Source organism: Chinchilla lanigera, unplaced genomic scaffold, assembly GCF_000276665.1.
Source record: "Chinchilla lanigera isolate Chin_1 unplaced genomic scaffold, ChiLan1.0 scaffold00110, whole genome shotgun sequence".
Lineage (NCBI taxonomy): Eukaryota > Metazoa > Chordata > Mammalia > Rodentia > Chinchillidae > Chinchilla > Chinchilla lanigera.
In genome coordinates this window covers 5,217,509-5,234,873 of record NW_004955511.1, presented here as the reverse complement: position 1 = coordinate 5,234,873, position 17,365 = coordinate 5,217,509, and the positions used below count along the sequence as shown (strand labels likewise).

The 17,365-nt window shown below is 41.7% G+C and overlaps 1 protein-coding gene across 2 annotated transcripts in view; it reads right to left on the bottom strand.

The window, feature by feature from the left end:
• Positions 1-5,774: 5,774 nt before the first annotated feature.
• Positions 5,775-17,365, bottom strand: part of Ms4a14 (membrane-spanning 4-domains, subfamily A, member 14) — a 17,646-nt gene continuing 6,055 nt past the window's right edge. For both annotated transcript variants that reach the window (XM_005408093.1, XM_005408092.1), the window contains 3 exons: positions 16,494-16,640; positions 14,977-15,075; positions 5,775-7,719 (listed from right to left, as the gene is read on the bottom strand). In XM_005408093.1, coding sequence (XP_005408150.1) covers positions 5,992-7,719; positions 14,977-15,075; positions 16,494-16,640 — 1,974 coding nt within the window. In that variant the 3' untranslated portion in view covers positions 5,775-5,991. The remainder of the gene's footprint in view (positions 7,720-14,976; positions 15,076-16,493; positions 16,641-17,365) is intronic.

The following is a 17,365-nucleotide window of genomic DNA, read 5'->3' as shown; positions in this document are numbered from 1 at the left end:
GCTTTGGCTTAGAATGACGGAACTCTAGAGTCACAGAGTGATAGAATCTCAGGGCAGCTCAAGAGCCCAAGAAGGTTATTAAGTAGTGCCCAGGTCTGCAGATGGGAGGCACCAGCTGGTAGCTTTTGTTTGGTTGGGAACACACTAAGACCTCGGGCAAGTTACATGCCCTGCTGGTTTCACCTTCCTGCTACGGACATGGGCCAGACGGGAGCAGATGATCTACAGAAGCATTTTATTTTCCAAGTGAATGGGAACTGGAATAATTTCCAATTTTCTGTCTTTAGACAAGTAGAGGCCAAAACCCCTCTGGCCATAAAACTAATTAGCTAGCTTTTGAATTACACAGTGAGCATCCATGTTGCCTGTCACTTTTTTTTTTTTGTCATCTCATTTGAGTAGCTTCACCTATGTAACTGACCTCCCTGAAATGCAGTGGCTTCAAACAACCACAACTTTATTTGTTGACACTCCTATGGAACATGTGGTTGTTTCTGGTCTGGTCTTCCTCAGCTCATCTCTACCAAGTTATCTCATCATCTAGGCCCAGTGCTGAAATGTCCAGGGTTGCATGAATTAAGACAGTGTCCGAGTTATTTTCTTGTTGCTGAGGTGTAATACCTGACACCCACAAATTAAAGGAGGGGAGGTCTCAGTCTATACAGTCAGTTGGCTTCAAGGGAGGGCAGCATAACAGAGGGGCCTGGTAGAGGGGCCTGGCAGAGAAGAAGCAGCTCATGGCATGGTGGCAGGAAGCAGAGAGAGAGAGATCAAGGAAGGAAGAAAGGAGATAGACCCTCTGGGCCACGCCCCCAGCGGCCCATCTCCTCCGACCAGACTTTAATTCCCTAACCAAACTTAGCTATGAACTCACCAGTAGCTCATCTACATCAGTGAGTATCACGCCTCCGTGACCCAGTCACCTCCCCAAAGCCGCAGCTATAAGTGTATTAGGCTTTGGGGGACATCCAGATATCACCCATAACAGATGGCCCCCATGGAGGACCTGGAAGTTGGCAGACTCTTGGTCTTGCTCCAACTGAAAATACTCTTCAAAGCTTTGCTCACTCACCTGCTAGTGTCCCCCTTGGCTTACGCAGATTCCATATGCAATTCAGACTCAGGGAGAGGGAAATAGACTCCACATCCTCCTGGGAGGAGCTGCGCTTTGCAAGAACACCGGTGACTAGAAGGGGGGAACTTGCATCTCACTCGCGTGCTCTGCCTGGTCATCCTCTGGTACTTCCTGCTGAGATTAGATTTTCTCAACTGAATTGTGCTGTGACCAGCTTCTAGGTACTTGCTGGTTAGGACATTTAAAAGGGCCACCTAGGTCTTCAACTTCCTTTTGCTGGGTATGCCCTTCTCTAATTCAGTTTTCCGTGGACGTAGAATCCTAACGCGATCATCCTTCATGAAAAGCATGTGGTGTTGGGCCACTGTGCTCTGAGCTGAGCACAGTCTGTTCCAGAATACTCGATAATGTGCTGTTTCACCCTCCTCCCTCCTATTTTACTTTTGCTCTGGACATTTGCCAGCTTTGCTCTTTCTCCCCCCGTGAGCATGATAACTAGAATGACATTCTTACAGCTATCCAACCAGTAGAGAATTTATTTACTATGCTTTAGTTCATGCAAGATCAAGATCATTACAGAAAGGCATGATCTCTGGAATGTAAAATCCTAGAGTTAATGCCAAGGTCTTTTATTTACTAGTATAGTATTTCATCCACAATATCTGTTAACTCACACATTTGTATGAACTTCCATATTTATTAAAACATAGCATTTCTTATATGGGATAATAATGATCTCACGGAGTTATTTTGAGTGAACTATGAAGTACTCGGCCTATAGTAGATGCCAAATAAAATGTACTATTAATAAAAATAAGCGTTATTTCTCTTTTTGCTATCATTCTAATCACGGTGGCCACTTTGCCTTGCTTTACGTCTGCATTATTTCCAAAGTTGATTCTGGTTGTTTTTTTGTCAGCTATATGCATTTCCATGAGTAAACAAGAACACTGAAAATGTTATACCAAGTTAGTTCAGAAGTTATTTCACCCCACTTCTTTATTTCAGAGTGGCTAGGGAAATGTATGGCTTCTTGCTCACAAATCTCCTAGGCCTGCGCACTTGTCAGTGACTATCTGTTTACTACTTTTATTTCCATATCCTTAGATTTCTTTTTTTCCAATCTTCCAAGGCCTACTGTTTTCATAGGAATTGATCTCATCTTTAGGTGTTTTGTGGATTAATACATAATATTTTCATATTACTTAATGTTCCCAAGTCAAGGTTTTATTTCAAGCTTTTTATTTCAAACTCTTCCAGGGCTGTTCCCATGGTTTGTGCACTTGGACAAAGTCCACTAACGCAGTCAAGGGTGTTAAACCTTTCTTTGGACTCTCTTGCTAGGTAGTTCCAAAGAAAGGGTCTTTGTATTCTTTCTGCGATTCTTCCGGCAGCTTAAACTTGATTTTCTCTTTTTAAAAGTTTCTTAACTTTTTGTTTAAAATATTCCCTGTTAAAAACATCCATTTGTATGCTTTAGAAAGTGCAACCACAGCCAGTTTTACCTGCTTGACATCTACTTTTCCTTTGCTCTTTAAATTACAAATAACAGTGGCCCTAGATCTTTTCTCCTGAATGATGATGATGGAATCCACGATCCCTCTCAAGTATTTCTTGGAAGGGGCAGGTGGGTATGAGGGAAGCAGAGCATCAGGGATGTCTGTTTTGACAGGTGGTCTCAGGCTGTCATTTCCTGCATCTATTGCATTCTCAGTCTTCTCTGTGTCCAAGCTTCTGTATGTGATAACTTTTCCTCACTGTGTTTTCATGATTTTTATCCTGATTCCTCACTACTCCAAAGTGGCAATAATGCAATATTTCCTGTATAACATACTTTAAAAATATTAAAATTTTCTTACAGCACCTACCAAGACAGGCACTGGCTATATCTTCTGACATAAACTCTCTAATTCCTATTTGAGTTATGAATACATATTAAATGTTTCCTTTGAGACTACTCGGGGATTTTACCCTCTCTTAGGCTGATCCAGAAATATAAAGAAAAATAGTGAGTGGATTCAGGTTCTCTGTATGTGAACAGGTCTGGGGACCTGACAGAGGTCGTGGAGTTCCGTGTCTTCCCTACAGACAGAAAAGAAAGTATTTCGCCTCATGCGGTCAGTTGGGCTTTCTACACTCTCACGCTCTTCACAACGCTAAAGAGAAAAGGGTGAGTGTTAGTCAGCTTAGTGCTTTGTGATTTCCTTCTGTACACAGACCTGACTGGGGAATGGTAGCCACTGACTGTGAAAACCTAAATGCAGTGGGTAACTGGATTCCTGTGACGGTGAGGGGGTGAGGGGGTGAGTGGGGCCACATGTCAGCACTTGGATTTCATAGGTTAAGTGGACAGACTGTCATAGTGGACAGCAGAGGCAAAGCTGTAATCAGGATAGTCTGACACACAGAGACTTTTGGTGTTCACTAGTTGATCATGCTGGTTCTAGAAGTAAAATAGAACTCTTCCGGAATTTTTACTTGATGTATATTAGACAAAAAATCCAAGTCAGCAGAGCAAAAGTTTAAGCTGAATCATAAAAATAGAGTCACAGCCTTTCAGTCAATTGTCAGAACTGAGCCCGTTTACAGAACCAGAACAACTTTCATGGAGGAGAGGGGGTTCTCTTAAGGAAGGACCCTGGCATATTACAAAAAATGTATAAAGCTATCCTTCTTCCCAGCCCTCCTTGAAGGGACCTGCAGCCTTTCCATAAGGGTAGCCCTAAGCTGGGGAAAAGAAAATCGTCATGCCTTTTGGGGAGCACTAGACCCTAACTGCGCTGACACTAATATCAGGATACACGAAACAACACCGTGGCCCACCAAGGAGCAAAGTTGTGTGGAGGCCAAATGGCTCATGGAGTTTTAGCTCAGGTCTGTGTCAGAAGAGCCCAGTGAGTCCCCTAACCCCACTTGCCTCAGCCTCTGGAGTTCTGGGATTACAGGTGTGTGCCGCCATGTCCAGCTATACGTCTTTTAATAACTGAACGATTAAACTGACTCTGATATGTTCATAGTATGGACTACTAGTCAGTAATTAAAAAAAAACTATTGATACAATATAGATAAATCTCAGGGACACTGTCCTTAGTAAAAAAAGGTAATCTCAAGGGATTGAATACTGTATGATTCCATTCATGCAATATCCCTGAAATGCCAGAAAAATGGAGATGGACAATACATTAGTGCTTGGTATGGACAGAGGTAGGCTTGGAGGTGGGACGTTAACTCAAAGGGGTGGTATGAAGGAGTTTTTGTGGTGATGAAAGTTTTATATCATGCTTCAGTGATGGATGCAGAAATACATGCATAAGATATAACTGCATAGAACTCATGTTACCCACAGAAATGTAGGATAACAAATGGTAAAAACAGAATAAAAGCTGCTGTCTAGTTAATATCCCCGTGTCGCTTTCCTGCTTTCGATGCTGTGCTGTAGCTACACAAAGCATTATCACAGGGGGAGGCTGGGTGAAGGGTAGGGGCACCATCTTTGCAGTTTGGGAGACAGAATTTTGACTGAGTCTATGATTAGTTCAAAATGAGTGAAAGAGAAAAACTTTACATTGCTTAAAAATAAAAAGTACAAAAAAGTATACACATGTACCCGTTTTCTTTGTTAGAAGAGTGTCCAGAAAAGTTCTTATCTATATCAAAATGAATAAATGTGCTGTACCTATATACGGAGAAGACGGGGAGGAAAAGCTCCTGGAATATATCTGTGTCTACATCTTTCAAAACAAAGGAGGGCAGCAAAAGAAATAAATGAGATAGAATGTAAACTCAAAAGTGCCGTGAATACAATGCCGGGGTCGGGGAGAGGTCAGCCCGAGGACAGCTGAGTCCCTGCAGTGGAGCATGCGCAGGCTGGGCACCTCCCTACACACTTCCGGGAGACCAAACGGATGCGACTCACAAAGCAAGCCTAAGAGAAAACTTTGAAAACTGGTGGAGAGTCTGGCGTTGAAAAGCAAGCAGGCAGCAAATTAATAATTAATTAATTAATTCCAGGGAAAAGAAGCCCTGCCGGCAAGGAAAAGTACTAAGCTTCTGGAAACTGCAGGAAAAAGGGGTAACTGTTTTGAAAGAGACGACTGGGAAAAAAGGACTGAGAAAGATTGAGCGGGTTTGGGAGACGGAGGGTAACTAGCAGGTTTTGCGAACACAATTTTTTTGACCACAGAAGATGAGATCAGAAGGTTGAGACGTGAGGAGCGGTGAGTGGAAGCCCAGTACATGGGGCCGCTGATCCCTTACAGCTTGTCACCGCCTATGACCACTCCTGCGTCTCCGCCTGCATCTCCGCGCCTCCCCAGCTCCTTTGCTGTCTGTGGGTGCGTTTTGTTCTTTCCCCTTCCATCCACTTCCATGTGTCCTTATAGCCGCCTTTACTCCTTAGGCACTGCAGAAACCTGGCGTCTGCCCTCAGTTGGACTCTAGGGAGGGAGGGAAGGTAAGTGGGGGTACTGGAGCTAGTGCAGAAGCAGGAGGATAGCGGTGAATTTTCTTCCTCGCTGCTTCTTTTGGTTCTTGAACTCTTACAGAACCTGGACACCTTTCGTCTTAGCTGGCTTGGTGAACCCCTACTACAACACAAGGAAGGGAGCAAAAATAGTAACACCGGTGAAAATAGGTCTGTGAAATATTAGGCTGTAAAATGAATTGGTGCTCATAAACGGAAACACTAAATTTGATGATAGAAGATTCATGTGTGATTTATTCCTTCCCCCATCAAAGTTCTGATACCATGTCAACGTTTAGCTTGTCGCCGTACTGCGACTGAAAATGGATTCCTGGAGGGTTCTGCACGCCCATCGTCTTTTAGGGCATGAGGTAGCAGCCACGGTTGAGAACATAGCTTATGGGAGACTGTTGTTTCTCTGTCACTTGGTTCCGTTGTTGCTCCATTCTACACGCTAGTCAGAGTCTTCGGATTGCTGTTGATCATCTTTTAGAGAAGAGGAGGTAGATTGTGTGTTCATATCATCTTTGGTGCACCCAGAGCAAACTGAAGTGCTTTGCTGGACCTCTTGTTCTGAATCCATATGAGATAAACAAGTTAAATCTGTGTCTTGTACAACACTTTGGCTAGAAGAAGGACGATAGGCTGGTTCCGTGTCTTCTGATTGAGTGTCTATTGGTTTTTGGTCTCTATGGTTCACGCCTGCTAGGTTGATGTCTCTTGTTTGCATGGCATTTGTTAGCATCATTCCGGACTGACAATCTTGATCCTTCTCCTGAAACTGCTTGTTTTGAAGTTGCCAGCCTAGGTCATGTTGGGCTGTGGTGTTCTGGGTTTCAACTTCCTGATACAAACCTTTCTTTTTTAGGGCTTCCTTCTGTAAAAGATCTTGAGATTTCTGTACAAAAGATTGTGAGTCTGGGGCTGACCAGCGTGGAGATTGCTTTATTGTGCCTTGAGAGTCTTGGTATGACTGCTTTGGGGCATCTTCCACTTGAGTGTGTGGTCTTTCAGTTTGCCAAATGTTGGGCTGTCCTTTTGGGGATTTCTCTTCAGCTTGTTGACCATAGGTTTGTTTCTTTGGGGACTGCTCCTTTTTAGCCTGCTGATACGTATTTCCTTCATTTTTCGATTGTTGCTTTGGAGACTGCACCCCTTTGGCCTCCCGATCTTCGGCTTGCTGATCTAGGAACTGTTCTGAGGTTTGAGTGTATTGGGATTTCTTATCTATGGGATGCATCTTTGAGAACAGCAAGGCTCTGATTTTCTGGTCTAGGGATTTCCGTCTTGGAGATTTTGTATGTTTCGTTTGAAGGCCTAAGGAACGACTCTTAGAAGATTGTGCACCCACGTTTCCAGCGTCTGAGGAAAGCCTTCTCGGGGATTGCCACTGTTGGGTCAATTCCATGACTTCGGTTACAATGTCTTGATATATTACTTCTGATTGCTGGCTTCGACGTTCAATGTTTTGCTCCTTACTATTTGGTGATAACTGAAGTGGGTATTTTGAATTAGGGAGCTTCATAGGATGGAATGTTGAGGCTACATTTAGCATATCTTGTGCTGGCACTGCTTGGGATGGTTTTCCTTGTGGTGGTTTGTCTTTAGAGGATGAATTTTCATATATCAGATCAGAGGGCTCTGTGATACGGAATGAAGGGGATCTGGATTGCACGTCTTGTATTGGTGGGTCCTTCATTAGCAGATTTTCTGCCACTGGGGATGGAAAAGCTTGCCATAGAGAATCTTGGTCCTGGAAGCCCCAAGCTTGTTCTTTGGGGGTGTGTACAATAGGATAGTTTAGGCCTTCATCTCTCAATTGTTTCCTTGTAGAGGCTTGGTGAGTGTGCATATTTTCTGGGGACCTTGCTTCTGATGTGGCAAATAAAGGTTTCAGCTCAGTGTTTTCATGTGAGAATTGAACATGTGAGGAGATATTTTCCTGTTGTTCATTTGGAGAGGGTGGAGCCCCTTCCCTGTTTGGTTGTGGCCTGTTTTGGCTTGAAGGACTTCTTGAGTATCTTAACTTGCAGAAAGCATAGCCTCCAAAGAAAACAATTTCTGCTTGTGGTGGCATATGAAAACTATAAGACTCTTTCTGATGATCAAATTGTAGTTGAGCATTTTCTGGGGCAGGTTGTTCACTACTTTTAATAGCATCTGAAGGCAAGAAAAACACAACCTACAAAACCAAGGAGGGAGCAGAACATTAATACAATAGAATCATCTCTGACATTATTTTCTTCTTATAGTACCAAATTAGTTTTCATTCTGACTTAAGATACGGTGTAGAAAATAACATAAAGAATCAATCAAAAATTATCATCACCTCATTGGTGGTATATTGGAAAGTCATTACCCTTATTATCTCATATGTTCAACAGGGTGATTTGGTTAAAATTGCCTCAGATACTCTTCCTGTGTTTAATAGTACAAAGCTTCTAAGAAATGTTAAGTTGTCCATTCAGTACTTGTATGTGAATGTTTAATCTGAGATCATAGGTGAACTAAATGCTGGTGGTTGAAGATGATAGGAAGATTTTTACCCTTAAGGTGCTCACAATTACAGGCTGGCCAACATATGAATTGATCACAATAAAATCATTCAGCAACTGCCATAATGGAAGTAGCAACTGAATTCTTTATGGAAACACAGATGATTTAATGCTGAGCAAGCCAGGAAATGCCTCACAGAAGTGGCGTTTAATCTGTGTCCTGACTGATGAGTAGGGATTCCCCAGGCATAAGAGGGAGAGTGGAGAGGGAGAGCAGAAATGGTGAACACACAGTCTGAGGCGTGGTCAGCAGCTGAATACTGTTGGGAGGTTTGCTGAGCTCGGACATTTAGATTTGTCTTTGCAGAGAAGACATTTTTTAATAGCTAAGTGACTGATACAATCTTTTATCAGTGCTTCCTATATTTTCCTAGGACATTATTTTTGAGAGAGTTGTTATTGTAGTCCACCCTACTGATTTCAATCACCGTGCTCCCTTTCAGAGGTGGCTCAGAGACTCAGAAGAGACGATTTGTTATATTCACTGAGGTGACTGGAACTGAGTGATGAAGTGAATTCGTTATGCTCATCCAGTAGGCAAGGCTATACTGAGACTCTAAACACTCTCCTACCTTGTATATTGCCATTCCCCTTCCTGCTAGTTTGTTCCCACACATGTTTTATCTCCAGTAAAACCTATTTGCCTGATTTGTTTCACTTATGAGTATGGTCTTAGTTGCTTCCATTTACCTATAAAAGCCTCGAGTTTATCTTTTTTTCTTTTTAGTACCGGCAATTGAACTTAAGACCTTGCACTTGCCAGGCAGGTGCTTATGCCGCTGAGCTATATCCCCAGCCAGAGTTTATCTTTTTTGTAGTGGTGTAATACTCCATTGTATAAAAATACCACCTCTTTTTTATCCATTCCTCAGTTGATGCATATTTGGGTTGTTTCCAAGATTTAGCTATTACAAATTGTGCTGCTATAAACATGGGTGCTGTTAATTCCTAGCATTCTGTTTTGAAGCCCTGTATCACTTTTAATGTTCTTGCTTTGTTTTGCTTATGTCTGTGATGTTGGTATGTTGCTATTGTTCTTTTTTTTTTTTTACTACTCTCTTTAAAATTTAAAAAAAAAACCTATTTGTATGAGGATAATAGTACCTTGGGGACAATTTCTGTGTTTGCACCCCCAATTTTTAAAATTAGAACTATAACATTAATTACTTAGAGAGTTTGAGAGTCATGAAGTATAATTTCTCTGGTAGTGTAAGCTGTTTTTTTTTTGGTACTGGGAATCGAACTCAGGGCCTCGTGCTTGCCAGGCAGGCACTATGCCACTGAGCTATATCTCTGGCCCAGTTCAAGCTCTAAAGTGCTATGATTTTAACTCTCTTCCTCCTTAATGGCACCTAACTTGTTATTAGGTGGTAGACAAGGTCAGAATCATCTCGTGTCATTATTTCAGATCACTGTGAGTTTACCATCCTGGTTTTACAACAGAGGGACCTGGGATGGGGTTGTCAACTTGTGAGGCTAGGATTAATACATTGCAGTTGAGTCCTAGGTCCTGAGCTTTCCTCTCTAATTGATGCATTATTCTTATAATAACCACCAGAGACTCTTCACAGTGGTTATGGGTGTAGATAATATGAAATGGTGCTGTTAAACACAGTGGCTAGCTCAGGGAAATTTCTTAGGAGATACCCAGAATTCCCTTTCCCTTGCCTTGTCTTGCAATCCAGGGTCATGTTGTGCTGTCCTTGAATCTCCTGTTGCACTTTGCTATACTTTAATGGATTAAAAGCCTTACTCACTGCACCCTGCTGAATAATGATTTGGTGTAATTTATTTTCACAGTCTTCCTAAGGGGCCTTCCCAGGGTTTGGTACACTTCTGTAGTTTAAGTAGAATATACAGATAACAGAGGGGAGTCATGTTGGAAATACTCTGAGAAAATCAAGTAAAAGCGCAGGTAACTGGAAAAAGGGGAGGGGCATACATCCTGATGCCAAAATCAATCTGAAGTAAGAGACTTGCAGATCAAACAAAACGTAGACATAGGAGTTTATAATATACAGATAACATAATAAAGACGGAAGCATGCAGTGAAAAATTGTAAAGCCAGTATCCATTTGTGACAGAAAAAAAAGTCTGCAAAAGGCAGTAAACTTACTCTGTGAAAAACCTCCTGGTAATGCTATAGATAAGGGTAAAACGTTCAACTTTTTCACCCTAAGATCAGGAATAAAATAAGTATGGTATTCTCAGTACCTCTATTAAATATTGTGCTGGAAACTACACTATAAATTAGAGCTAAAAAAATAAGAAAAAATGTCTCTATTCACAGATAAAATAGTTGTCTATTTAGAAATTTTAGGAACTTTATAACAAAGGTGTGAGAACTAATAAGTATCTGGGTTGGGACCTGCCCAGGAGGTTACTGGGGCACACTTCTGGGTATATTTGGGTACATAAAATATATATAGTTATTATCTTGGATACTACATCTGGTCCCTCACTCCTTCTTCACTGGTGCTGCTACTCCACTCTGCTTTCTGGCTGCTGTGAACTAATCAGGTTTTCTTCACCGTGCCCTTCCTCCATGATGTTCTTGCCTTGTAGCTTGCCAACCGTGTAGTGAATCTCCTGAAACTGAGCTAAATTAAGTCTCTCTTCCTTTAAGTGGTGGGTGTCAGGTATTGTGTTCCAATCAGTGGATGCTTACTAATACAGAGAACTGGCTCCAGAGAAATGGATCAATGTCGTGATGATATCTGACCATATGTTCAGAAGGCTTTGGAACTGGTTTGTGGAAGGAGTTTGGACATATTTAGAGACATGGTCTAGAGAAGTCATAGAATGCTGTATGGGGATCTTGATGGGTGATTCTGTGTGGAGCTCAGCAGAGCAGAATGATGATAGAAATGTGGACAGTAAGGGCCAGGCTCAGGAGAGATTTCAGTTGTAAACAAGGACTCTATTGGAAATTGGACTAGAGGACATGTGTGCTGCACTCTGGCAGAAAATTTTTCTACATGTTGCTCATGTCCTGAGACTTTGCAGGAGGCTGACATTAAAGGTGGTAGACCAACCTGTTTGAGGAAATTTCCAGACAGCTCAAAATTAAGGCTGTAGCATAGATACTAGTGGCTACTTTAAGCCAAGTTAGTCATGAAAATGGGGGAAAAACAGAACAGAAAAATTTGAAAAACTTAAATTTTGGCCAATAGGAACAATTGTAATTTTGGGGCCAAAGTAGAACTCAAGAGATAGCACCACTAAAATGAAACTTAATAGTGTATACAGGGACAAGAAGACAGTTGTCTTGAGAGCATCCCAGGAATCAGCAAACCCCACCACAAAGATGTCGAAGTGTTTACCATTCAGTTGAGAAGATGGCCCACTGAGACCGCCGCTTGAGAATCAGCAAACCCCACCATAAAGATGCCGAAGTATTAACCATTCAGTTGAGAAGACGGCCCACTGGGACCACTGCTTGAGAAGGGGTACCTAGGGCACTGGTTCCCTGGAATTCATGTCATTGTGTTCAGCCACTACGGGACTCAGAGGTTGCTTCAACCATGGTCCAAGAGAGCCTGAGTATCTCTGACATGAAGCTGGATATACTGGTGCATGAAATGCAGAGCTGGAGGGCCAGGGAGGCTTCCCCCAGACTTCAAAGGAATGGCTCTCTAGCTACAGAAATTAAGGTAGCGTATAAATGTAGATGTACTGACCTGTAGGACAAAATAAAGTGTCCAAAAGAAACCTTTACATACAACAAATATGGCAAGGTAATAGGAGGAAGACAGTATATTTTCAATAAATGGTGTGAAAACAACTGGATATCTCCAGAAGGGGATTGTGCATTAATTGAAAGCTTACCTCATAATTGTACACAAAAATTAACTTGAAATGCATCATAGAACCAAAGATGAGTTAAAACTATAACATTGTTATCTAAAGATATAGAAGAAAATTTTATAGTCTTGGGGACTTGGGAAAATTTTTATTAGAGCACAAAAAGAACTAACTATAAAAATAAATTGATCTTAATCATATTTGTTACTTGAAATAAACTGTTAAGAATGAAAAAGGGCTGGCAAGATTCAACACGTGGGACTACATCAAATTAAAAAGCTCTGCACAGCCAAGGAAACAATCCATCGAGTAAAAAACCTAGAGAATGGGAGACAATCTTTGCCATCTACTCTTTCTATCAGGGATTAATATAAAAAAAAATAAAGAATTTTAAAAATTTAACACCAAAAAAGCAAATAATCTAATTAATTAATGGGCAAATGAATTGAATAGACACCTCTCCAAAGAAGAAGTACAAATGGCAAATAAATATATGATAATAATTTTAGCTGTTAGGAAAATACAAATCAAAACCATATTGAGCGGGAGGCTGAGGCAGGAGAATTGTTACAAGTTCGAGGCCAGCCTGGGCTACAAAGTGAGCTCAAGGCCAGCTTGAACTGCATAGCAAGAACCTGTCTCAAAAAGACAAAAAATAAAAACAGAAAAAACCCCCCAAAACCACCACCAACAAAAAACCCACCATACTGAGATTCCTGCTCATCCTAATCAGAATGGCTATCATCTAGAACACAAAAAAACCAATAAACTCTGGTGAGAAGGTAGGCTCAGGGATACTTCTTGACACTGTTGGGGGCTATACACTAGTAGAGTCACTATGAAAATCAGTTTGGAGGTTCCTCAAAAATGAAAAATATGGATATCATTTAATCCAGCTACACCACTTCTTGGTTTATTCCCCAAAGAACTGAAGACAAAGAAAATGTAGTGATACCTGCATACTGACATTTCTTCTGGCGCTCACAAATAGCTAAGCTGTGAAAACAGGCTAGTGGCCTGTGAACAAATGAATGGATAAAGAAAGGTGGTATATAAACACAGCAGAATATTATTCAGCCTTAAAGAAGAACAAAACCATATCATCTGCAGGGAAACGACCAGAGGCCATTTTGTTAAGTGAAATAAACTAGACTCAGAAAGTCAAATGTCACTCCCCCTTATATGGAATCTAAAAGATTTAGAGGAAAAAAGGCGAGATGACAAGAAAATAGAAGGAAGAGTCTAGGATGAGGACACAGACTGGGGGAGAGGGGAGTGGTGGAATGGTGGAGAGTCAGAGCGTGTGGCATGCACGCACCGATCTACTGAAATGAACCCTGATTTCCACTTAACTAATGTGCACTAGCAACATTAAACAGGAAAAGGAAAATGAGAGGCCAGTAGTGGGCTGAGGAAAATGCTAACAACACACATGTCTGAAAAATAGGACTGGGGCTAAGAAACAGTTAAACTCTTATAACTCAATAAGAAGAAGATAAATAATCCAGCTGGGTATGGTGGCTCACACCCATAATCCCAGCACTCTAGGAGGCTGAGACAGGAGAATCACAAGTTCTAGTTCAGCCTGGGCAACTTAGCCACTTAGTGACCCTGTCTCAAAAGAAAAAAGTCAAAAGGATTAGGAATGTTGATCAGAGTGAAGGTCCTTGGTTCAATCCCTAGTGCAACAAGAAAAGGAAGTGAAAAAACAGAGTAATCAAGTCAGTTAAAGATCTGAACAGAGACATCGCAAAAGAAAATACACTGATAGATGGTAAATTCACAGTTGGTCTCACCATCACTGGTCACTGGGGTAATGCAAATTGTAACTATACCGATATAACCACCCACTAATTAGCATTGCTAAGTAATACAACTGACAGTTTCAAGGGTCTGTGGTAATAGGGAGTGACCCTACCTCTCACAATCTGCTAATAAGAGTGCAAACTGGGAAGCTACTTTAAACCATTGTTAGGTGTTTTCTTATAAACATTCATTTAATACACAATCGATCTTGCGATCAAATCCTAGATATGACACTCTGAGAGAAGTGAAATCGTACTTTCTCATATAGATGTGAAGGCAAATGTCTTAGCAATTTATAATTCAGAACTTTAAGCCATCCAAATATCCATGAAGAGGTAAACAGATAAACAAATTGAGGGGTACTCGTGCATAAAGTGAATGGGCTTTGGAGATGCAACAGCAGAGGTGGATCTCCAACACAGGTTTCTCTGTGAAAGAAGCTGCTTGTAGAGTCTTTATTTGAGATTCCATGTCCGTGGAATGTTGGAAAGTCAGAACTGCTCTAGGGGAGGAAGACAGTGGCTGCAAACGAGCCTTCCTGCTCTGACAAGAATGCCCTATCTCTTGATAAAAAGGTGCTTAGAATTTGCCAAAAGCTAAGTGAATGGTAGACTTAAAATGGGTACATGTTATTGTTTATAGATTACTTTTTGATAAAGTGGATCTCAAAAAACCAGAAGGAACATCCCTGCAGACAGAGCCTAGACTGATACTTGTAACTTAGAGAGCAGAGCCTGGAGTTGTATTCCCCGAGTCAGAACCCTGGTGCTCTGCGACCCTGGTGAGGTGGTTTAACCTCTGCGTGTTTGTTTCTTCATGCGTGACCTAAGAGTGTCACCATGTTGGCACTGAGTTTGTTCTCCATGAGTAGAGCGTGCTCGGCATGTGAGCATCTGGTAAATAAGAACAGCAGTGTCTACTATGAGTAGCCTTCAGCGTCAGTGTTCGCGCTTTGCTCTCCACTTCCTTTCCAGGGAGGACATCAGCTCACACTGTTACAACAGCCCAGGCAGTCTGATAGGTTATATATATTTGGCAGGGAGATGAGACCTATGTCTGAACAAAGATGGTGAAGCATAGTGGATAGGTCAAGATAGAAACGCACAGTTGTGCTAAGGGTTGGGGTTGAGCTTCTGTCTCAAATCAGCTCCCTGCAGCCTTCTGTACTTTGAAAGGGTCAGCTTAGCATCATCATATACTACTCTGTCCACTAACAGACCAGAAGTCACATTGGAGCATCCTTAGGCAATCCATTCTTGGAACATGGAACATACCTCGTCTGACCACGTCCAGCACTTACTCCTGAAGGATGTGATAGTCACCGAGATGCTGAACTCGACAATGCTGATGATGAATAAGATTGACAGGAGTCCCTGTACATGGGGAGGAGAAATGAAATGAAAGTGGTATCATCTTTGAGATAAAAGCTAAGAAACCCTTACACTCTATGACTAAATTTGAGAAAACCCATAGCTCAGACGTTGCATGAGTTCCCTGTCTTTCTGATAAGGCAACGGTAACATATTCTAATGCCCATGGGGCCGAGACAGTACCTGGAGTGAGAGGAGTGGAATTCAGGGGCGGCAGCCTTCTCTCAGTTCCAGCCAACTGTTGCCACAGGGGAATAGGAGTGCTAGGATACCTGATTTCATTTCATTATTATTTCCTGGGGAAGCTGGATATACCTATTTTTTTGAAGTGAAAATTTTTAGCTATGTTATTCACCCATGTGAGTGGAACAGACTGGATGAGTGGAACAGGCTGGATTAGTGTGTGGTTTCCCAAGGTGCATATTCTGTTAAGGCAAGGTTTAGATAGACACAGCACATTATGGCATGGTGTCCCAAAAGCTTAAACTCTGGAGACAGAACAAGCCAGGCTCAACCGGGCCCAAGGTCGCCCTTAACCCTGGGCAGGTGACTGTCTCTGCATCTTGTTCCTGTGCAGTTTATCCAAAAGTGATAGCACTCACCACCTGTGGATGAAGCTGAAATGTCTGAAGACTGTGCTGTGTGCAGTTTACTGGCTTTGGTCACTGAGCAAGAGAGACCTGGCATGGGTCTTTGTGGAGCTTACATCATAGTAAAGGAAGTGGACAATAACAATTATTTAGTTAAGTAGATTGTGATAGCTACTGTGACAAAATACCATGAGTTGTGCTCTATGCTATTGGGGGCTGTGACTGTGTTGAGAATAGAGGTGAGGTGCAGAAGGGATTAAAATGAGTGCTGTTGACCTGAGATTTTAAGTGAATCAGGGAGGGGGGAACCTGGCAAGCCTTGGGCTGGAAGCATTCAAGGCAGAGATCAGATACTGGTTTTAGATCCCAGGTCAGTGAGGACTTCATACATAAAGGGATTCCAGAGAGTCGCTGGAGTTAGTGTTGCAGGATATTGCTTGAGGGTTTTGTGAGTCTTTTGATCCTATTTTTAACAGCATCTAACCAAGATTGCAAGCTTTCATGAAACAAAACCAGGATTTAAATCCAGAGGATACGGTGCCTGCACCCTCCTCACCGCTGTCCCACAATGTGCTTCTCATGGTCATTTCAAATGCTGACACATGTTAGTGCAGCACTCTGGGTGTGGTGGTGCATGCCCATAATCCCAGCATTTGGGAGGCTGAGGCAGGAGGATCCCTGCCCGTTTGAGGCCAGCCTGGACTATATAGTGAGTCCAGGCCAGCCTGAACTACATAGTGAGACCCTGTTAAAAAATTAATGCACCACTGCATCCTGGATTCAGTTCAGATACTATTATGAAAATTCCTCATGCAAAATAGGATCACTTACAAGGAGAAGTGTTCTACCTATAGCACATGGTCCGTCGAGGGAAGGGTTCTGGCAGAACTTGTGTTGTGTGCAGCTGATGATGGTGAAAGTTATCCCAGCTGCTGCAGCTAAGGCACTGGTGATGCTCATGGTCATGACGGATTGCCTCTGGAAAATTGTTTTTAAACATTGTAAAATAAATATAACCTGAACCTAACAGAAAGTGCTTTGTAATATATTCTTAGTGCATTTTTCTTTCTAGATACTTCCCAGGAATAAAGTGTTCTACTGGGCTACTAAGATAGAAAGGTTCAGTTAAGTTCTGATTCCTTGAAGTCAGAAAAGAGACTGAGTTTCAGAATGATCCAAGAATGCTCTGTGGTTATGCTAAAGAAAATGTTCACTTTTATCTCAATAATAAACTAGCTCATGATCTGGAAGTGATGTGGTGTGTTAGAAATGTCAAGTATAATGGAAATTATACTAGATTTTTAAGTCCTGGTTTCACTAGAATCTTGTACCAATTATCTCTTAGAATTTCAATTTCTACTTTTAAAAATGAAGATAATGCTAAATGCTAAAGACTAAAACTAGACCCATGTCTATCACCATGCACTAAACTAAAGTCAAAATGGATCAAAGATCTAAATATCAAACAGAAACACTAAATCTATTGGAAGAGAAAGTAGGTAAAAATCTCGAAGACATAGGGGTAGGCAGAGTGTTCATGAACAAAAACCAAGCTGCACAGGAAATACTAAAAGAGTCAACAGCTGGGATCTCATCTTATTGAAAATTTTTTGTACATCAAAAGAAATCACCAACAGAGTAAAAAGAAAGCCCATGAATTGGGAAAAAATTTTAGCCAACTGTCCCTCAGACAAAGGACTTCT